Consider the following 19,551-nt stretch of genomic DNA (forward strand, 5'->3'; position numbering starts at 1 on the left):
CCTCTTACGAGATAAAGATGGTCGAAGATGAGAGAGGGCTTGTCCATCTGTCCCAAGATAAGGAGCATCTCGTTGTCTATGAATTCCTTGAATTCTTTCAGGTTACAGTTCATCTGTTTCTCTAATTCATTACGAATCTGCAGAGTGGAAAATATCAGGAGGGTTTAAAAAAACAAAAAAACCCCACAACAAACCAGTTCCTTCAAAGAAGTAAAGTCACGACATGAACTATGCTGTTGCTGCTGTTCAGTCTCAGTCGTGTCTGACTCTTTGCAACCCCCTGAACTGCAGCCCCTCAGGCTCCTCTGTCCATGGGATTTCCCAGGCAAGAATACAGAGTGGGTTGCCATTTCCTTCTCCAAAGGATCTTCCTGACCCTGGCATCGAACCCGTGTTTTCTGCATTGGCAGGCAGATTCGTTACCTCTGAGCATCCTGAGAAGCCCAACTGTGGCTGTTTTCATAAGAAGTATTTGGGGGCTTTTTTCAAGAGTCATCACATATGCATTTAGACATAGCGAACACACGCATGGGTGGCAGGAACACAGGCTGCTGCTGCTGCAAAGTCGCTTCAGTCGTGTCCAACTCTGTGCGACCCCAGTAGACAGCAGCCCACCAGGCTCCCCCGTCCCTGGGATTCTCCAGGCAAGAACACTGGAGTGGGTGCAGGCTACTCGGCCTCAAAGTGACTCTGACTGGGGGACGTTTATTATTTCAAAGAAGGAATCTGATTCCCTGGAATCTTTTCTACTGAGTTGAAAGCACTTAATGCTTTTCCAATGCTCAAATCTATCACCATGAAAACATAAGATCAGTTTCATCTCGCTTTGGAAGATACCACGATGGGCTTCATTATGTGTTATTTCATAAGAAAACTGTTTTGTGCACCGTTAACCTGCTACTGAATTCAGCTGTTACTATAATTCACAGCATTCCGTGGACGAAAAGCAACAGAAAGAAGAAAACAAGTCATCCAGAAAAACGTTAAAGTGTGGTTTCATCTGGCTTTGGAAGGAGTTTTTCACACGTGCTAATTCGTAAACAGATCATGTGTGACTTTTTTACAATGGCAGCTTCAACCTCTTGGCTCTACTCAACCAGAAGCAGGGACACCCACGACCTCAGCCTGCCCAGCAGGGATGCACTCTTACTTCTTTGGACGTCACATTCTCCAGGTCTTGACTCATCATGATGCTCCGGAGTTTGGCTTTGATGAGACGCTCCGTCCTCTCCCCTTCGGTCGGCCTGGGGAGAAGCCATGTTTAGGGACGTGCAGAACTGAAGAGGCCTGCGGTCGGTGTTCACAGAAACCCCAGCTGCGCCTGGGCAGCACAGGGCACAGCTCAGGCACGTTCTCACTGAGAAGGGGAGAGGGGAAGGGACGTCCCCCCAAGGATGCAAACGGTGGTGGCGAGGCACCCTCACTCCTCGTGCGGGTCTGCAGAGCCCCAGACTCTCAGGGCTGGAGGCTGGAATCCCCAGGGCCCTCAGGCAGCCCGTGGCCCAGCTGCAAATGGCTCCTTAGCTCCTTACACGTTTAAACAGAACAAATATCTGCGAGCCTCCCTGCATCTTCCACAGGCCATCCTGATCCTGGGGCCACACGGACTGACCAGGACAATCCTTCTCGCACGTGACGCGCCTTCATTATACTCGAAGGCACATATTCTCGCCAACGCTCTGGTACTTTCTTGGAGGCCTCATACACATGGCTTCTGATCCTCCCCACATTTGCAGGGCTCCCCTCCATGTGCAGCTCTCCTACATGTGATGTCCCTGAGGAACAGGACACTCAGGACGAGGATCCTACCAGGAGAGAAGGGGCGAGTGCCTCCCTCCTCCTGGGACTGGAGCTGACCGAGTGTGGCCTCGGGGCGCGCAGGGGCACCTCTGCCCTCCCTCCTCCTGGGACTGGAGCTGACCGAGTGTGGCCTCGGGGCGCGCGGGGGCACCTCTGCCCTCCCTCCTCCTGGGACTGGAGCTGACCGAGTGTGGCCTCGGGGCGCGCGGGGGCACGTCTACCCTCCCTCCTCCTGGGACTGGAGCTGACCGAGTGTGGCCTCGGGGCGCACGGGGGCACCTCTGCCCTCCCTCCTCCTGGGACTGGAGCTGACCGAGTGTGGCCTCGGGGCGCGCGGGGGCACTTCTGCCCTCCCTCCTCCTGGGACCGGAGCTGACCGAGTGTGGCCTCAGGGCGCGCGGGGGCACCTCTGCGGCCTCTGAGAGGCGACCCGGGGCTGCTTGCACGCAGTCGTGTTTCGGGACCCGAGGAACCAGACGTTACATTCATCTTATAAACTCATTCACTCTTACAAGCAGAGGAAGAGGCTTTGCAAACCCCATCTGTGGCCCTGGGGAAGAGGGGCTGGAGCACCGGCACAGGGAGGCTGATGAACAGTTATGGAGCCGCTCCCCAGAAATGCATTCACACCTGAATTCGTCTGTAATTTCCAAAGGGGGAGTGGAAGTCACAGATCCTCCCCCGGCCAAGGACAACCCCCGGGGGCTGCAGGTCAGGAACCCCTGCCTGTGGTGCTGGTTCTGGGACATGACGGGGCTGGGATGCTGTGCGGGCCAGGGTCCGGGGGTCGGGTACTCACTTGTCTGCGAACAGGGCGGGGGAGTCGGGCCGCGTGGACTCGAGGTCCTGCATGGCGTTCCACTCGTTGATGCAGCTCTGCTCGGAGCCGATGCAGCTCTCATAGTAGGAGGCCCAGAGCAGCGCCACGCCCCCTGGGAAGTAGTTGTGCCGCCGCGCCACCTCGCAGGCCTTGTGCAGGACCTGCAGGGCAGACCTGGGGCCAGGGGAGGGGGAGAGGGTCAGGGACAGGAGACCCGAGGCGCCGCACGGCCGCCAGGCACCTCTGCGGGCCTCCAGGACATGGGGCAGTGACCCTGAGGGCCAAAATAGCACCTGCCATCAGCCCCCAGGAGGGAACAACAAAGCTTCCTAACTCGCCCAGTCCGGCAGCCTCCCAGGTCACGTTCCATCCGCGGGTGGGCTCCCAAGGATGGATTCACTGCTGAGGCTGCGGTTACCTTGAAGGCAGGGACCCCAGTTTAGCAGAGCAGTTGGCAGGAGTTTCCTCAACACGCGGCACAGAGGGCTGGTTGTGTCCTTAGTCAGTTAATTTTCAGCTCCCTCCCATCAATGTCAGAATAGCTTAGATGCTCAGATTTCCTAGGGAAATGAGTTCTAGAAACTAATTTTAATATGAGAACTGCAGAAGAGATTTGGGAAGGCAGAGTGGGGCGGAAGAAACAAAACTGCAGATGCATATGCTGGCAGCCAATTTACTTATCCTTTTCCTACTTCTTTTTACAAAAATATCTGCTGAGTATTTCTCAGTGAATGGGGTGAATCAGGTATCAATGAAGGGTGGACGAACGAGGCCTTGGATGGAAAAATTATCAGAGAATAAAAGGCTACAGTGTAAGACAGTGTGTCGGGGGCATCCCTTAGAAGACTGGACACAGAATTACCACATGATCTAGAGATTCCACTCCCAGGTAGGTTCCCCAAAGAACTGAAAGCAGGGATTCAGCAGATACTTTGTCCGCCAGAGGTCACAGCAGCTCTATTCACAGCCGCCAAAAGGAGGAAGTAACCCAAATGTCCATTAAGAGACGAACAGACAAACGAAAGCAGTATATCCATATAATAAACTTACTGTTCAGCCTTAAAAAGGAATGAAGTACTGCAACATGGATGAACCCTGAAAGCATCGTGCTAGGCACGAGAAGCCAGACACAAAAGGACGGATGCTGCATGATCCCACTTCCATGAGGGACCCAGAACAGGCAAAGTCATAGAGAGAGAGAAAAAGAGGCTACCAGGCGCTGGGAGAGGGGGCGATGGGGAATTAACGTTGAATAAACGCAGAGCTTCTGTTTCAAGTGATGAAAAAGTTCTGGAAATGGAGAGTCACGATGGTGGACAACACTAAGTGTACTTAATGTCACTGAACTGCAACCTTTAAAAATGCTTAAGGGACTTCCCTGGCGGTCCAGTGGTTAAGACTCCGAGCTCCCAATGCAAAGGGTGTGGGTTCAATGCCCCCGTTGGGGAACTGATATCCCACATACTGACTACACAGAGTGGCCAAAAAAAAAAAAAAAAAAGCTTAAAATGGTAAATTTTATGTTACATGTACTTTGCCACACACATAAAATAAACATACCTAAATGTGCTTCTAAGGAGATGGAGTTTTTTAATTAGTGCTGTCAGCTAGGAAAATATTTGTGAGGAGTTAAAAGTCCCTGAAACCACACTTACCACATGGCCTGGACAGACACAGGCTTGAAGACATGCATCCTCCCAGCGGTGCTGACGCTGAATCCACTGAGAATGAAAAACAAAGACGGTGCGGTGAGAAGGCAGAGCCCCGACCACATCCCTGCCAGGTGCTGGGGGACACCCTGAGGACAAGTCTGTCTCATACTGTCTGACGAGGGACCATAGGCCACAGGGACAAGGGCAAATGCGGAAAAAAAAAAAAAAAGAGAGAGAGAGAGATAGGTTCTAAGATCTGGAAGACTGGCTTTTAACCCAGCAACGTAAAGTCAGCCAAAAACCGAAAACCCAGCAAAGGGCAACCCCAACACTAGACACTCTCGCTTCACTTGCCCACCCTGCTCCCCCACTTCGGGCCCCACACACACTATCTAGGTGTTTTTTTTTCATTAGGGTCTTAGTTGCAGGCATGTGGGATCTAGTTCTCTGACTAGGGATCAAACCAGGGGCTCTCTGCATTGGGAGCTTGGAGTCAGCCACTGGACCATCAGGGAAGTCCCCATCCATGTTTTTTAGAGTTGCATAAGAAACACATTAACTAAAGATAAAAGTTTAAAAGGGAAATATATATGGTAATTCCCTGGAGGTTCAATGGCTAAGACTCCTTGCTTTCATTACAGGGGGCACAGGTTCGATCCCTGGTTGAGGAACTAAGATCTTGCAAGCTGCACGGAAGCGCCAAAAATTTTTTTAAAAGTAAACAAATAAAAATTTTAAAAAATTAGAAAAGTAATCGTAAGCCCATGTCTTCAGTAAATCTCATTTTCATTTTCCCCTCCCAGTTTTATCTACACAGCCACATAACTTTTCTTGCTGGAATCTCAGGTGGAGATCATTTCCTCCCCTGCTTCTTCCCACTCGTGGCCATACCTGAGGTCCCCCCACCTGGCTGCCGCTCTAGGATCTGGACCACCCTCGGGCCCTGGTCTACCTGCCTGGCCCGCTGGGATGATTCCACCTCTTCAGCGCCCCCAAGGGGCACCCGAAACACACTGCACCTGCTGGTGTGTGTCTCCCCTTAGCCCTCAGAGACCTGGAACTCCAGCCACACCACTTCACCCGTGCACTTACAGGGACCAGCCGCCGCGAGGGCACACGGCGCGTGTTCATTTAACAACTCAAAGCAAATGGAGGAACGTCTGTTTAATGCTATTCTTGAACTTCATACAGCAGAAGATCTCCCCAAAAGCAGACTGTTTCTGTTGGTACCTCGTGACCCAGACTCCCTTCTCATTAGAGGAGTGTGCGTGCTCAGTTGTGCCTGACTCTTTTCGACCAAATGGACTGTAGCCTGCCAGGTTCCTCTGTCCATGGGATTTCCCAGGCAAGAATACTGGGGTGGGTTGCCATTTCCTCCTCCAGGGGATCTTCCTGACCCAGGGATCTAACCCATGTGCCCTGTACTGGCAGGTGGATTCTTTACCACTAAGCCATCAGGAAAGCCCAAACTCCCTTGTATCACGTCCCAAATGGACCCTGCCTTGTGAGCCTCACGGGAGGGCAATGTTACTCCTCCTGACGCGATAAACATGTCACACGTGGAGACTGTGTTAATGATTACCCAACATGTCCAAACTGACTTGTGTTTCAAAGTCTACGGTGAAACAAGCTTTTTAAAGAGGTCTCCTTACCCATCTCCATCGAGGTGGATTTTTGTGTCGCTCCACAGTCGGAGAACCATCCCGATGGTACAGCTTTTACTACACAGGAGGGAAGAGGAGACGTCTGGAGTTAGGGTCCACCCTCCTGCACGAGGCCTTCCCTCGCTGTGTCTCCACCCAGCTGGTCCAGCTCATGGGGGGGAACCACCACCTGCCCCTGGTCCCACTGCCTAGGGGTGTATCTGTCTGCAGGGACAGCCCACCACTGAATTTGAGAAGACGCGGGCCTCGGATGGCCAGAAACCCCAGCTTAGAGACAGTCACGGGGGACCACGACTCCACAAATGCTAGGTCTCAGCTGCAGCTCTCAGGGGCCAGGAGCAACCAGCGGACCACACGCCCACAGCGCAGCAGGGGGAAGCCGGCAACGGCAGGCACACGCTTGGCACGAGGCCACACAGTCTAGGGGACACAGGCAAATTGTGGCAGCTGCCCTCAGTCTCCTGTCCTGGGGTGGCAGGGGTGGAGAAAGTGCCAACACCAGGACTGGAGTTCACTTCTGGACCCCTGTTTCTATAGCTGCTGTGCAGTTGGTGTTTTAAAATTGAGCTTAATCTGTGGGTTTTTTTTTTTTTTTGCATATCCTAACAGCATATCCTTAGCCATCGCCTGCTTCTGAAGGCCTCTGGCAGGCTGCCTGCCAGGCCCGTGCCTCTCCTGGGGTCCCATGACCACGCCACACTTCTCCATCACTGGGTACATCACCCTGACTTCTGGTTACGGCTCTCTCCCCGCTGAGCTTACAGGCTCCTTGAGGCTGAGAACTGTGGATACTCTTGCTGCCCTGTGTGCCGGGCTGAGCCTATTGCCTCATACTCAGGAGAATGCAAATGCATGGCTTGCTTAATGAAGAGCAGGTTAATGAGGAATAAAGAGAGTCTACTCTAATCCAGTTTTAACAAATTCAGGTTCTGCAATGATCTCACTCGCATTAACTTCTCTGATATGTAAGGAGAATCGTTCACCTCCATTTAACACACATAATAAGATCTATGATATAACTATTAGAAACTTGGCCTCCAGTTACTGGGAAATTCCCAACCTCTCTTCAAGCCTTTGACCTAGGACCCATCAACAAGTACTTGGGAATCCACGGGATATTAATACTGAATCAGGCCCTTGATATAATGCCCATCGATCACATACTTTCATATGGGATGGTCAGCCTGGAAGGCGCCTTCCTGCTTTACCTGGTCCTGCTCCTGCTTGCCCTGGGGTATTCACCATAGCTGTCACCTCCTCCAGGAAGCCCTCCTGGTTAAAGTGCCCTCTTCTAGGGCACCCCTGGGACCCAGGGTTAAATCTCTAAGCAGAGTATAGACCCTAAGCTCAGCACAACACACGAGAGCTAAAACGAGGGGCTCCACGGTCCCCAGGGCCTGACCACCTTGTCATCTACTGTCCCCACCATGGGTGTGAGACCCTGGAAACCTTTTTCCAGCAGCAACTCCTGGCCGTGCCGCAGAGGGGAGCCACCGTGCAGAGCAGACTCACCTCTCCTTACTGGAAAAGTCGACTCCCAGCAGGATACTCTCCTCCGTGTCCTGGCGCCCGCTGCTGTCCACCACCACCATGTACCGGACCCGCTCCGCCCAGGCACTCTCCAAGCGCACGGCCTAGACGGGCGGACATGCTCTCGCTGCCTGCCTTTCCAGGCGGCCGCCCCTTCCTCCACCAGCCCAAGACCGGAGACTTTTGTTTTTATCTTTCCCCTGAGAGTTTTGGAATTAAGATCAAAGTCTTACATCTGGTTTATATCCCCAGCATGAGGGACAGCGCCTGGCTCAGAGGAGACCCTCAAACTTCGTTAAATACGGGTGAACAAATAAAACCCAGAGAAAGACGATTTCAGCTCAGCACAGACTGACCCAGAAACCTTATCCACCCTTTCCTGCACCTTCTGGGGGACAGAGGAGCAGATGGGGATTTGGCCTTAGTGAACAGCTTGGGAGAATTTGCTATAATGTAAGAGAGCCAACCCCCTCCACCCCCTCATTCCCCAACCTCCCTTCCAACTCCCTGATCGTCAGTAAGTGCTACCAAATGTCACCATTAAAAACGAAAACTTGCCACTCTCATCTCTTCTTACCAGCTTGATTCTATCTTCACAACGCAGAAGGTTGATCATGACTTGAAGATGTTGAGGCAGGTCCCCTGTTGGACAAATGGAGAAAGCTTAAAACAGGTCACCCACCTACGTTCTAGGCAGACACCCAGGAGGCTGGTTTTGAGGGTCGGAAGACATGGACTTCCCTTAGTCCACTCCTGAATGCTGCAACGAGTATGCGTGAGAGAGAGAGTTCACTGCCAGGTTTTTTAAAGTTGCTCTTGTTTTCCGAACTAATTGCAATACGGGTTTTTTTTTTAAAATTATTATTACTACAAAATCTGAAAAATACAGACAAGCCTAGAGAAGAAATGTTATTAAATTCAAGCAAATGTGACTTTGCAGGGGTGGGGGCAGCAGAAACTATAGACACAGCTGAAGAGAGGGATTTGCTGAGGGTTGGTCTGAAAGAAAAAGGACTTGGCGTTATTTTCTGTTTAAAAAATCTGCCTTCAGTGTAGGAGACGTGGGTTTGATCCCTGGGTCAGGAAGATCCCTGGGAGAAGAGAATGTGTTCCAATATTCTTTCCTGGAGAATTCCATGGACAGAGGAGTCTGATGGTACTACAGTCCATGGGGTCTCAAAGAGCTGGACATGACTGAGTGACTAACACGCACACACCACTTTCCTTAAAAGAGGGTGAAAGACATGACTTCTATAACCAGGAGGGAAAATGTGTTAAGTCACTGCACAGAGAGAAGGGATGTGCTGGGTACCCAGAGATATAATTTGAGTAAAGAGCAATGGCTTTTTTTTTTCCTGCTAAAAATCATATATTCTTTTTCGGTTTGTTTCCCCCAGGTGATTGAAAAGAGACAGGAATCCAGGGTCAGCCTCCGAACATCACTAAGTGGCTGCAGGGTCCCTGGGGGGTGCCTCTGGGCTGCAGGGAGGGGAAGAGAGTTTCCTGGAGGTGGTGAGCCTCCACAGCCACACAGGATCCAACCCACAGAAGGGCTGCGCGTCCCAGGCACAGGGGACCCCATCACTGAGCTTCATAACTAGAAAGTAGTGAGGGTACTTCCAATGCCGCTTTTTTCCCTAGCTTATGTGTATTTCAAATATGTCTGTGTGGGGATCGTTCTGAAGAAATGGTTCAACTGTAAAGATGCTGATGCGGAAGAAAAGTGCAAGGAGTAATTCACAGAAAATCCATAATCATTTCAGTTGTGCAACACTCCTAAGAAACAACTGTCTTAAGAAAAAAAATGACCCTACAGATCATGATTAGAACCTAGAGGGATTAATCCACTGGACGTGTTCCTTTTTTTTTAACTTGATTTTCCCATATAATTTTTTTAAGTTGGTATGCTGCATTTTCATTTTTTATTTCGTTCAAGAAATTTTCCTTTTTATGGCCATGCGGCATGTGGGATCTTAGTTCCCTGACCAGAGATTAGACCCCTTGCATCCTGCTGTGGAAGTGCAGAGTCTCAACCACTGGACCGCCAGGGAAGCCCTGGGCATGTTCCTTTGGCAAAAAGCATCTTTTTAATCTTACAGAAGGTTGACGAATGATGCACAAATGGCACTTCCAGCCTCAGAGAGGAGTCGAGTTTGTTGGAAACCTGCCCCCTTGTCTCCTCTCTTCCAGGATCCCACAGAGTACAACACCCTACACCGGCACCACGTCCCATGAGAAACGACTTGGAGCAGATGATCCTCGTTCCTTTTCTCTACCCAGCAGCACGCTCACCTGTCGTGTCACCAACGTCAGGATGGCACACAACCACCACGGCTGGTTCCCAACTCGCCTGGGCGCCCCTGCCCCCTACTCTGAGTCACAGAAGCACACGGATCAAGGCGGACACCAGTCCCTTGTCTGATGAGTGGCTCAGTGAAAACGAAGCTTTCCACACAGATAGAGGCCTTTCCGGAAAAGGCAATGGCACCCCACACCAGTACTCTTGCCTGGAAAATCCCATGAATGGAGGAGCCTGGTGGGCTGCAGTCCATGGGGTCACTATGAGCTGGACACGACTGAGCGACATCACTTTCACTTCCATGCATTGGAGAAGGAAATGGCAACCCGCTCCAGTGTTCTTGCCTGGAGAATCCCAGGGATAGGGAGCCTCGTGGGCTGCCGTCTATGGGGTTGCATAGAGTTGGACACGACTGAAGTAACTTAGCAGCAGCAGCAGCAGAGGCCTTTCAGTGGGACTGTCTGCTGAGACGTGGAATTGCTGACAGAGAGAAATCCCAACCCCAGGCCTGGCAGCCTCACACAGTCTCTGTATGTTAAAGTGTTTAGTAAGCACTTGCAAAAAAAAAAAAGCAGAGAATGTGAGCCTGAAGTATAGGTTGGCCCTGTAAAGGAAGAATCTCGGCCCGACTGGACTGGCTAACATGAGCGGAATTACTCGACGTGGAGTAATGTCCTCAGCTTGGCTGAGGTTTGCTTAGGGGCCTGTGGGTCGTCTGGGGGACTTGCCGTGAAGTCCAGTGTGTGCCTGACCCCCAGTCATGTACTGAGCATCTGTGGCCAGTGGGCAAGCCCTGCTTTTTTGAGCTCACTGGCTCCCCCAGACCCCAGGGCAGAAAAGCCAACATATCAGGCTCCCTTCCCATCCTTGTGTTACCTTCCAGAGATGCACCAACCAGGTGGAATGAGGGATTTTACAAGACGGTTTTGTAGTCACTTCCCCAAGATTGCGCACAGTATGCAAATATTCGCTGAATTTGAGGAAGGAGACATTTAATACTCAGGGAACAAAACTGAGCATTGGCTTTGCTCATGCATTATGGTTAAGCCACGAACAACAATTTACAGTCCTTACAGGGCAGAACTGCTAGCAGATTAAAGAGCAAAGGTTCCGTTTGTAGTTTTATTGTGCCAGCAGTCACTGTAGCAATAATTACAGCTAAGCAGGCAGAGCACCAAGGAGAAGGTAGGCCTGTTAACGTGCATAAATTTTACATTTCTCGTCATCTGAGTTACGGATATTTGATGTCCATTGTAAAGATTAGGAGACCAAAGCTCAGAAACTGACTCTGAAAGTTCTGTATGCTTGCGGAACTGGGGTCAGAAGCCAGGTCTGTCTGGCTCCAGAATAAATATTCTTTCCACAAAACACACTGCCTCCCTGCGCAGAAGGATTGTTTACTTAGCTTACGACAGACCTAAATCTTGATTGTAAATATCAGCATGTGACAATATTGACTGAGCCTTGCGGGTTGCTATAAAATCTAAGACAGGAAATTCTAGCCTAGAGACTCAGCTCCCAGATGAGGCTTGACTGACTTGACGTTAGACAAGCAAGATGACCGAAGTCACAACAGAACCGGCCCCAACTGCCAGCGCCTTTGATTCGCTGTTGTTCTGAGAGGCGAGGTCTTTCCAGCACCTATTCAGAAGTGAGCTGCCCATCCAAGAAGCGCCTGGAGAGGCTCCCCACTGGCTACAAAGGTCCACTTGGACGCAAATGCCTCGCTAATCCTTTACTCCCAAATGTTTTCAGGTTCAGGGTCAAGTCACCTAAGAAAACCAGTCCTGTTACTTTGCTGCTGCTGTTCAGTCACTCAGTCCGACTGCAACCCCAGGGACTGCAGCGTGTCAGGCTTCCCTGACTTTCACTTCGTGGGCATTTTTCTTTTTATTGAAGGTTTTTTTTTTTTTTTTTTTTTAATGTAGACCATTTTTAAAGTCTTTACTGAACTGGTCACAGTATTGCTCCTGTTTCTCTGTTTTGGTTTTTTGGTCACGAGGCACATGGGATCTCAGTTCCCCAACCAGGGACTGAACCCGTGCCCTCTGCACTGGAAGGCGAAGTCTTAACCCCCAGACTGCCACGCCTATGGACATTTGTACACGTTTCTTATTTCCTTGCTTTTGTGCCTCAGTGAATACTCGGTTTGATGCCATTTTATAATTTCTGTCTACTTCCAAAAAACCACCCACCATTAAAGAATAAAGACTTCCCAACCCAGTATGTGCCCAAGGTTTGTAAAAAAATTCCCCAAATGAGAGCTTTCCAAACGCTCAGAGCAATGACAGACTAGGCATCTCGTACCCCAAGGCAGTACTTTTCAAGGGGACAACGTCTGGCTATAAGCTGCTCTGGTGCATTTGTTAAAAAGGCATGTGAAGAAAGTCAGTGTTAGCTGCTTAGTCATGTCCGAGTCTTTGCAATCCCATGAACTACAGCCCACCAGGCTCCTCTGTCCATGGCATTCTCCAGGCAAGAATACTAGAGTGGGCAGCCATTCCCTTCTCCAGGGGATGTTCCTAAACCAGGGATCAAACCCGGGTCTTCTGCAAGGCAGGCAACTTCTTTATTGTCTGAGCCACCAGGAGAAGCCCAGGATACCGTAACTTAAAATCTGCAGTTAACTGATAGACTGAGTAGGGAAACTTCACATCCAAACAGAAAGCTGCTGACCTTATAAGGGTGCTGGCTCCCAGTGCCATCAGGAAAACACACATGGCCTCAAGAAAAGAGCCTCTGACCTGCACCTGTCATCACCAACCTGTGCTGCGCTATTTCCCTGGCCTTGAAAACCAGCCAAGTGCTGAACACCAGTGTTGGAGGGTTGCTCAGTCGCATAGAAGATAACTCCCTGGGTAAGAGCATCAGTTTAGAGCCATCACCTGCATGCCTGTGGGGGTGCTGAAGACTCCGCTGGGCTTGAGGGCTGCTTCCCTGCTGTAGGAAGAGGGCTGCTCCTTTCACCATGAAAAAGCTCTCACTTAAGCTGGGGAGAGGAAAAAAAACAGAGCACAGTTAGGCTGGAATTCACAGAGGAAAATGGGCAAAGACGAGCTGCAGAAGAAAGGCTAGAGAGTGGCATGTAAAACGCCAACGGGATGAAATAGCTCCTATGGTAATCTCACACAGTACTCCCCCCAAACCTCTGCCACAAGCCTGCTGCTGGAGAGTTTACGGGACAAAGCAGGATACTTCGGCTACAACACCGAGGTTCTCCATGGGCTCCTCCAGCACTCAGAGCCCCTTCCTGCAGGACACTGTGAAGGGACACCACTGTAATACGATGTCTTCTAGAAACAGAGACCGACTCTCTGATGAGCAGAGGATGGTTCCTTTTGTGAATTTTTCAGACTTTTGCTATTGATCTCTGCCCCCAGCACTCTGAACTTTTAACAACCTCACTGCTTCCTGGTGTCTTCGGTTGATAGAGCATAAGGAAGATGACATCACACTTTCACTATCTGTTTGCACCTTAAGAAAAATGGGTGGCTGTGCCCACTATTCCCATAGAAAAGCTCAAGTTAACCCAATGAACTTCTCAGCAGAGGGAATCTTTGGTCTTTGTTATTTTAACAGGCAATAATATCCATATTTAACATATGACTTTAAGAATTACAATAAAAAATTTCACTTTCATGACTTGGCTACCAAGAAAATCTTTAGCTTATGCAGAAATCCACCCTGTATGAACTGATAGACTATATTAGCTATTAATTACCACCAATTACTTAGAAAAAACCATCATCTCTGAAAACTACACATAAGGCACACCAAAATTATTAATAGTGCTAAGGTTATTTTTTTTCTACTTCTTAGCATCTTCCAAATTTACTGTATTGAGCAAATATTAACTTTTGTAAATGATATTTTAACTTTCAAAGTCATAATGCAAAACATTTCATTTTTATTAATTTTGTGAAAGACTGCAGTTCAAATTATAGGGAGCTATATATATTATTCATTCTCTCTTGAGCAACCAATTAACATATTTGATTGAAAGAAAAATCTCTAAGAAACAGAAGCACTTAAAAAAAAAAAAAATCAATTCTTGACAGAAACACAAGGACATCTTGTGTAACATAAAACAACAAAACCATCATTGCCCAGGACAGCTAAAGTTGGTAGTTAAACATCCTCATCCTGGAATATTCCCCTAAGTCTAAAATACAACTCCAGGAGCTAAGAAACCTCACTGCAGGGGCCAGTGTCAAGTCAGCAGTTTCTGGAATTGGAAAAAAAAAAAAAACAGTTATCTTCCATACTATGAAGACTGCCAACGAAATCTGTTCGTTTTTCTGCCTCGCACGCTAAAAAATCACAATGGCTCAAATAGCAAACGTTAAAGTTTTAGTTCTGCCCCTCTTATCCTACTGACAACTGGCTTTCTTTCTTTCCTGTGGGCAACAGTTCACACCTGGACGGCGCCTCTTCTTCCATCGTCACATACTGCCAAGTCACCCTTTCCACCCTGTGAGTCCTGTACCTGTGGTGCCAGTTTCAAGCGCTGAGGAGTCTAGGACTGTAAATAATGGAAGAAACGAGATGCACCCTTTCTGTGAGTCTCACTTACCCATGGCAGGCAAAAAGCTCATTAGCATCCACTGGCCGACAGACATCCCAGGCTGTCTAGTTCGAGCAAATGGCAGAGAACTGCCCAACACTTTTCTACCCCTGAAACTTGTCACTCACCCTTTCCTTAAAATCTTACAACTGAGTTTGTTTTCTGAACTATGCTGTTTTAGGTAAGACATGGATCACTTACTACCTACTTTCATCGCTGCTCGAGAGACGCCAACAAAACGCACGAAACTTCAAACAGCAATCAGTTCATCGAAGCAGCTGGCGGGGGCGGGGAGAAACTTTGCAAGGCATCATCAACCTCTTTTTGTTCATGAGTTTAAAAAAAAAATCCATAGTGACCAGAAACCTGAACCCTCTGGAAGCAGCCAGCCAGTGACGGTGACCTTTGCCTTGGAAATCATGGGCAAAAATTCCCCTTGGTTTCCCTTATATTTCCTTGGGGGGTGGGGTGGGGGTGGAGGAGGAACAACGCAAAATAGGCTGGTTTTATCCCGTGATCGCTTTCGAGGCCAGTTGTTCCTCAGTGTTTCTGAGGCTGTTACAGAATCAAGAGCCTTGAGGCTACATGTCAATTCAGGGGGCTGTGTGCCTGGGCTCCCCGGGAACACTCTGCCTCTGTCCTCCTCTGGGCAGGGCGAGATCTGAAGCTGCAGGTGGGGAGGCTCAGAGAACACACCCTCCCCAGCCTCAGAGACGGCCCTGTGGCTCAGACAGTAAGCAGATGGGGCACAAGGAAAAAACCTCGCTGGATGACTCCCGGGGCCCAGAGGCCACAGAGCCTGGCAGTCATGGGACCTACGAAAATGAGACGGATATTCTTTATGGCCCTGCTTCCTGTCTTCTGCTCTGAGCTCACTCTGGGCTCAGAGCCTCCCTTGCCTGCTGGGTCGCTGATGTGAACAACTGTCTCCTGCAGCCAGGGCTCTGACACCATACAGTCCCCGGGTTCATCAGTCTCCAGACACCCCCATTTCGGGGATGGCACACCTCCTTTTCAAGGTTCTCCGGATGAGGAAAACATACCCACAAACCACCCATCATCATTCCAGTGAAATCAGCCTTTTCCCCAAAGATACTGGTCCCCAGAAAGACAGCCCTTTAGACTAAAGCTCTGGGAAGTCAGATGCAGGCAAACGAAACGGAAATGTTTCCCTTGGTTGCCGCAAGAAAAATCCCAATGGGGGATTAAGAACAAGTTCAGCCCCCCACCCTCCCTGCTTTTTATCTCCACAATACAGAGGAGTCTCAGAGGCCGGTTTTAGGAGATCACATGGGGTCATAATTTGTACAGGGCACTGCAGACGGACGGGGTCCTCCGGAAAACCCCACCCTCCGAGCAGCAACAGCCAGTGTCACCCAGAAACCCAGACGCAGGAGGGAGACAGAAATCGGCGGTGGCGATACATACTAGCTTTGCTGGAAACCTCTGAGGAGCAGAAGTAGTGGGGGTGGCTGGCTGGAGAGGCAGATGTCAGCACCACAGAAGAGGTCCCGGACCGCCCGCCGTGGTCACATCGTGTGATCTGAACTGCCCCCAGCCCCTGCCCTCCCCACTCCCCGGAGAAGGATGGACGTCTGAACAGGAGGCTGGACGGAGCCCTCCAGGGAAGCGGCAGAGTGCCCGTCCTAATGGAAGGAAGGATGGCGTTCCCACCCAGACGGCAAATGGCTCTGCTGGAACCCTCGTTCTTCCCTGATATTTGGGTTTAAAAAAGGCCCTTGTCCCTGCCTATCCTGATGAAAGAGGGCTATTCAGAGGGAGCAAAACAGCTGAAGTTCCTCTAATCACTTTTACTCCTACGGCTTTTTGTGGGCCTCGGGAACAAGCGATAGGGTGTGCGTTAGAAACTGCGAGGAAAAACAGCTGGCGGCCCAGAAACCTGCCCCAAGCCATGAGGACCCCATTCTTGTCCAAACCGACAGACCGAAGGATTTCTGTTTCTTTCAAATCACCATCCATTCGCCCAACAGGGACCGTGGGCAGCTGCCACGGTTGTTGGGTATTTTTTAAAAGCACAGATACATCCTGGAAGTCCTTCAGTTATGCTAATCGGTCCTCGAGGCAGATCTGGTATGTGTGTGTGGGAGGATGGCATTCCAGGTAGAGGGAAGGGGAGGGGCTCTGAGACCCTTTCGCAGGGGGCACAGGGTGGGCTTTGGAGGAAGAGCAGGTGGGTGTCCCAGAGAGTGGGATGAGACGCTGAAACCCACCTGGCGGAAGCCAGCTCTGCTTTTCCTGCTTCTTTTGGCAGAGGAAATACTTATGTTAAGGATGCAACTAACTATATACGAAGCCAGGCAGGACGGGATGAACTCCCTGAGAAAGGAACCCTGGAGGGCTGGGAAGAGAGTGCGTCTGAGCGGTGGGTTCTGCAATGTTCTGTGAAGGAAGGGCTCTGAGACTTCTGGGAAGGCCTCACCTGCAAGGTTCTCCCAGCTACGATTGGTAAAATTAACCTTTACAAGAGGATCAAGGGAAACACACGCTACGATCGTTCTTGTTCTATGGTTGAGGAAACTTCAGCCGCAGGAGCATAATCTTTATGAGATGGGCTGAGACCCACGTCTCTCTGGCCCACGCCCACCTTCTTAACCCCTGGAATGCCCTCGCAGCTGCCCGTCCCAGAGGGAGGACCGGAGTGGAGTCCCTGCAGCGCCCTCTGGGGCCAGGCCTAGCAGCGCTGAGGAGTCAGGAGAGGACCCGTCCCTGGTCCTTCTTCCCAGCATGTGGACGCATCAGGTGCTGGAGAGAGATGGGAAACAGCCTCAGAAAGAGAAGACCCGGTGTCAGCCCCAGGGGTGCCACCATCACCGTTACGGGACAGGACATGTCACCCGGTCCTTCTGGACTGAATGGGGGTCCTGGGCGGGCGGCTGGGGAGGGGCAGAGCCACGCTGGTCAAGAAGCTGCTTCTCACCAACAGCACCGCCACTGCCCGAGCACCCACCACGTGCCACCCCGTCTCCTCCCCAAGCTCTGCAGGAAGACATTCTCTTCTTTCTCACAAATGAAGGAGGGCAGTCCGGCTCCTGAAAGCGTCCGGAGGAGAGTCTGGGCAACCTCATTTTTTAACCCACTGCCTCGATGACTCTAAGTGCATGTCGAAGTTTAAAAACATACAATGCACTGGTCTGGGAATCCATATTTCTGGGTTCTGACACCTGGTCTATTATGTGGATGTTCTGATAGTCACTTACAGGGCTCTGCTCAGCCATTCAAATAGCCAAGTATTTGCAGAATAAGGAGAACCACAGTACACCAAGCCCAAATGAGTGCTGACCAGGTCAAGACAACAATCTTTAAGGGATGGGTCCGCATTTGGGCAGTCTGGATGTGTGCCAGGCCACTTAGAAACATAATTCCTTGAAGAAGGGATACACTCGGTGTAGAGACATCGCACAATAGAATATGATAGTAATGCTTCTAATTTCCACTTCTGGCTGTACGTGGGAAGAATCTACAAAACTTCTAAAACGTTCACGTCCAGGTCTAATACCAGCCGGTTCTAATTTGGAAGGTCTGTGACGAGTCCTCGGCACCTGCTTTTTTTTTCTAAAGTCCCAAAACGGCTACTGAAGCACAGTCAGGGCTAAGAACCCCTGCACTTAGCAATCACAGAAGACACAGAGGAAGCTGCTCCCTTCATAAGAGTTCCTTACACACAGCAAGTACACAACACATGTTTTTGCTGGTGAAACATAACACCCATAAAAACCTGTGCTCCTCTCGGAAGGATACAAACACGATTAGGTGCAATGAAGGAAGGCCACGCCAGGTCAAAAAAACAAAAACAAAAACAAAATAATACCATCCTCGGAAGTAGCACAACAGGTTAGCAAATAACTACACATGGCCTTTTCCTACCAAATGCTTTCAGAGTCACAGGTGTTCCTGCCCTTGAAAGGCAGTCCTGCATCACAGTCATCTGAGATGACAATCATAACAATGAATCAGACCTCTGATAAGCCCAGCTGTTGACAAAGCTCTCTGGATGATGTCAGCCTATTTGATCTTCAAGAAGCTCTCCTATGGAGAACCCAGCAGGCATTATGACACTCATTTTATAGAAGAGGATACAAGAAGTTACTTAACTGGTTATGATTTTAGGATTTCTGATGCTACATCTTGGGGGGTGGGGTGGGAATAAAACCAGAGAACATGGGCTTAAAAGCATAGACTCTAAGAAAGGTTGAAATGAACACAACACTGTCAAGCAACTATGCTTCAATTTTTTAAAAAAAGGTTTCATATTGACTGGACTGTTTGAAATGAACTGAATAACTTCTGCATGGATAGAATTAACCCTCGATTGCACACAGCTCTGCCCAGTGATTACGGAATAGACTGGTTTGTCCAGTGGACTTGACGATAAGACGATAATTCTTTACGGAATGCTCGTAAAGCTGTCACTATAGGAAAGATGGTCCCCATGTACACTCCAAGAGGGGGTTCCATTAATTCCATCGAGATTAACAAATACTGGGTTTTCCTGGTGGCTCAGATGGTAAAGAAACCTGCCTGCAGTGAGGGAGACCTGGGTTCGATCCCTGGGTCAGGAAGATCCCCTGGAAAAAGGAATGACCACCCACTCCAGTATTCTTGCCTGGAGAATCCCATGGACAGAGGAGCCTGGGGGGCTACAGCGCATGGGATCTCTAAACAGTTGGACATGACTTAGTGGTTCAACAACAACAAAGCCGATGGAAGACTTATCACAGGAGTGAGGCAGGCACCCTGCAGATGGAGACAGAACACTCTCTCCCCTGTTCCCCCGCAGACGTTTCTCTCATTTTGAACTCAAGTTCAAAAGTCACAGAGACCCCGGGGTGTACCAGCACGTTATTTCCATTTTGTGCTTCACGGGGCCATTGGGTAAGGCCTCGTCCCGAAGGCCGTTCTCCAGGCTCTAAGTGTAGACCACAGCTCACCTGATTCACCTGCCAGTCAGAGCCCTCTCCTCAAAGGCTCCGCTCCACACAGAGTGCTGACCACAGGGAAACTCCAGCTCTGCAGGGCCCTATACTCAGGGAATGGGGTCACCAGCAAGAAATGCTGGCAGGGCTCCTTACAAATGTCTCTGCTGCTGGGGCATGTATTGTTTGGCTAGAAGGCGTGGGCTTCTCTCAGAGAGAAGGAATGTCCCAAGTATTTTGGACAGTAAGAGACATTCTCTGCAGCCAGCTACACAGCGCGCCTTCATA

General features: G+C 50.0%; 1 protein-coding gene across 1 annotated transcript in view; it reads right to left on the reverse strand.

Moving 5' to 3' along the window:
• SSH1 (slingshot protein phosphatase 1) overlaps positions 1–19,551 on the reverse strand; it is a 55,963-nt gene that overhangs the window by 17,203 nt on the left and 19,209 nt on the right. Inside the window, exons 3-10 of the mRNA XM_027566493.1 lie at positions 12,651–12,754; positions 8,044–8,108; positions 7,449–7,570; positions 5,925–5,993; positions 4,276–4,341; positions 2,600–2,794; positions 1,151–1,244; positions 9–137 (exon numbers count right to left, since the gene is read on the reverse strand). Coding sequence (XP_027422294.1) covers positions 9–137; positions 1,151–1,244; positions 2,600–2,794; positions 4,276–4,341; positions 5,925–5,993; positions 7,449–7,570; positions 8,044–8,108; positions 12,651–12,754 — 844 coding nt within the window. The remainder of the gene's footprint in view (positions 1–8; positions 138–1,150; positions 1,245–2,599; positions 2,795–4,275; positions 4,342–5,924; positions 5,994–7,448; positions 7,571–8,043; positions 8,109–12,650; positions 12,755–19,551) is intronic.

Source organism: Bos indicus x Bos taurus, chromosome 17 (assembly GCF_003369695.1).
Source record: "Bos indicus x Bos taurus breed Angus x Brahman F1 hybrid chromosome 17, Bos_hybrid_MaternalHap_v2.0, whole genome shotgun sequence".
Classification (NCBI taxonomy): Eukaryota; Metazoa; Chordata; class Mammalia; order Artiodactyla; family Bovidae; genus Bos; species Bos indicus x Bos taurus.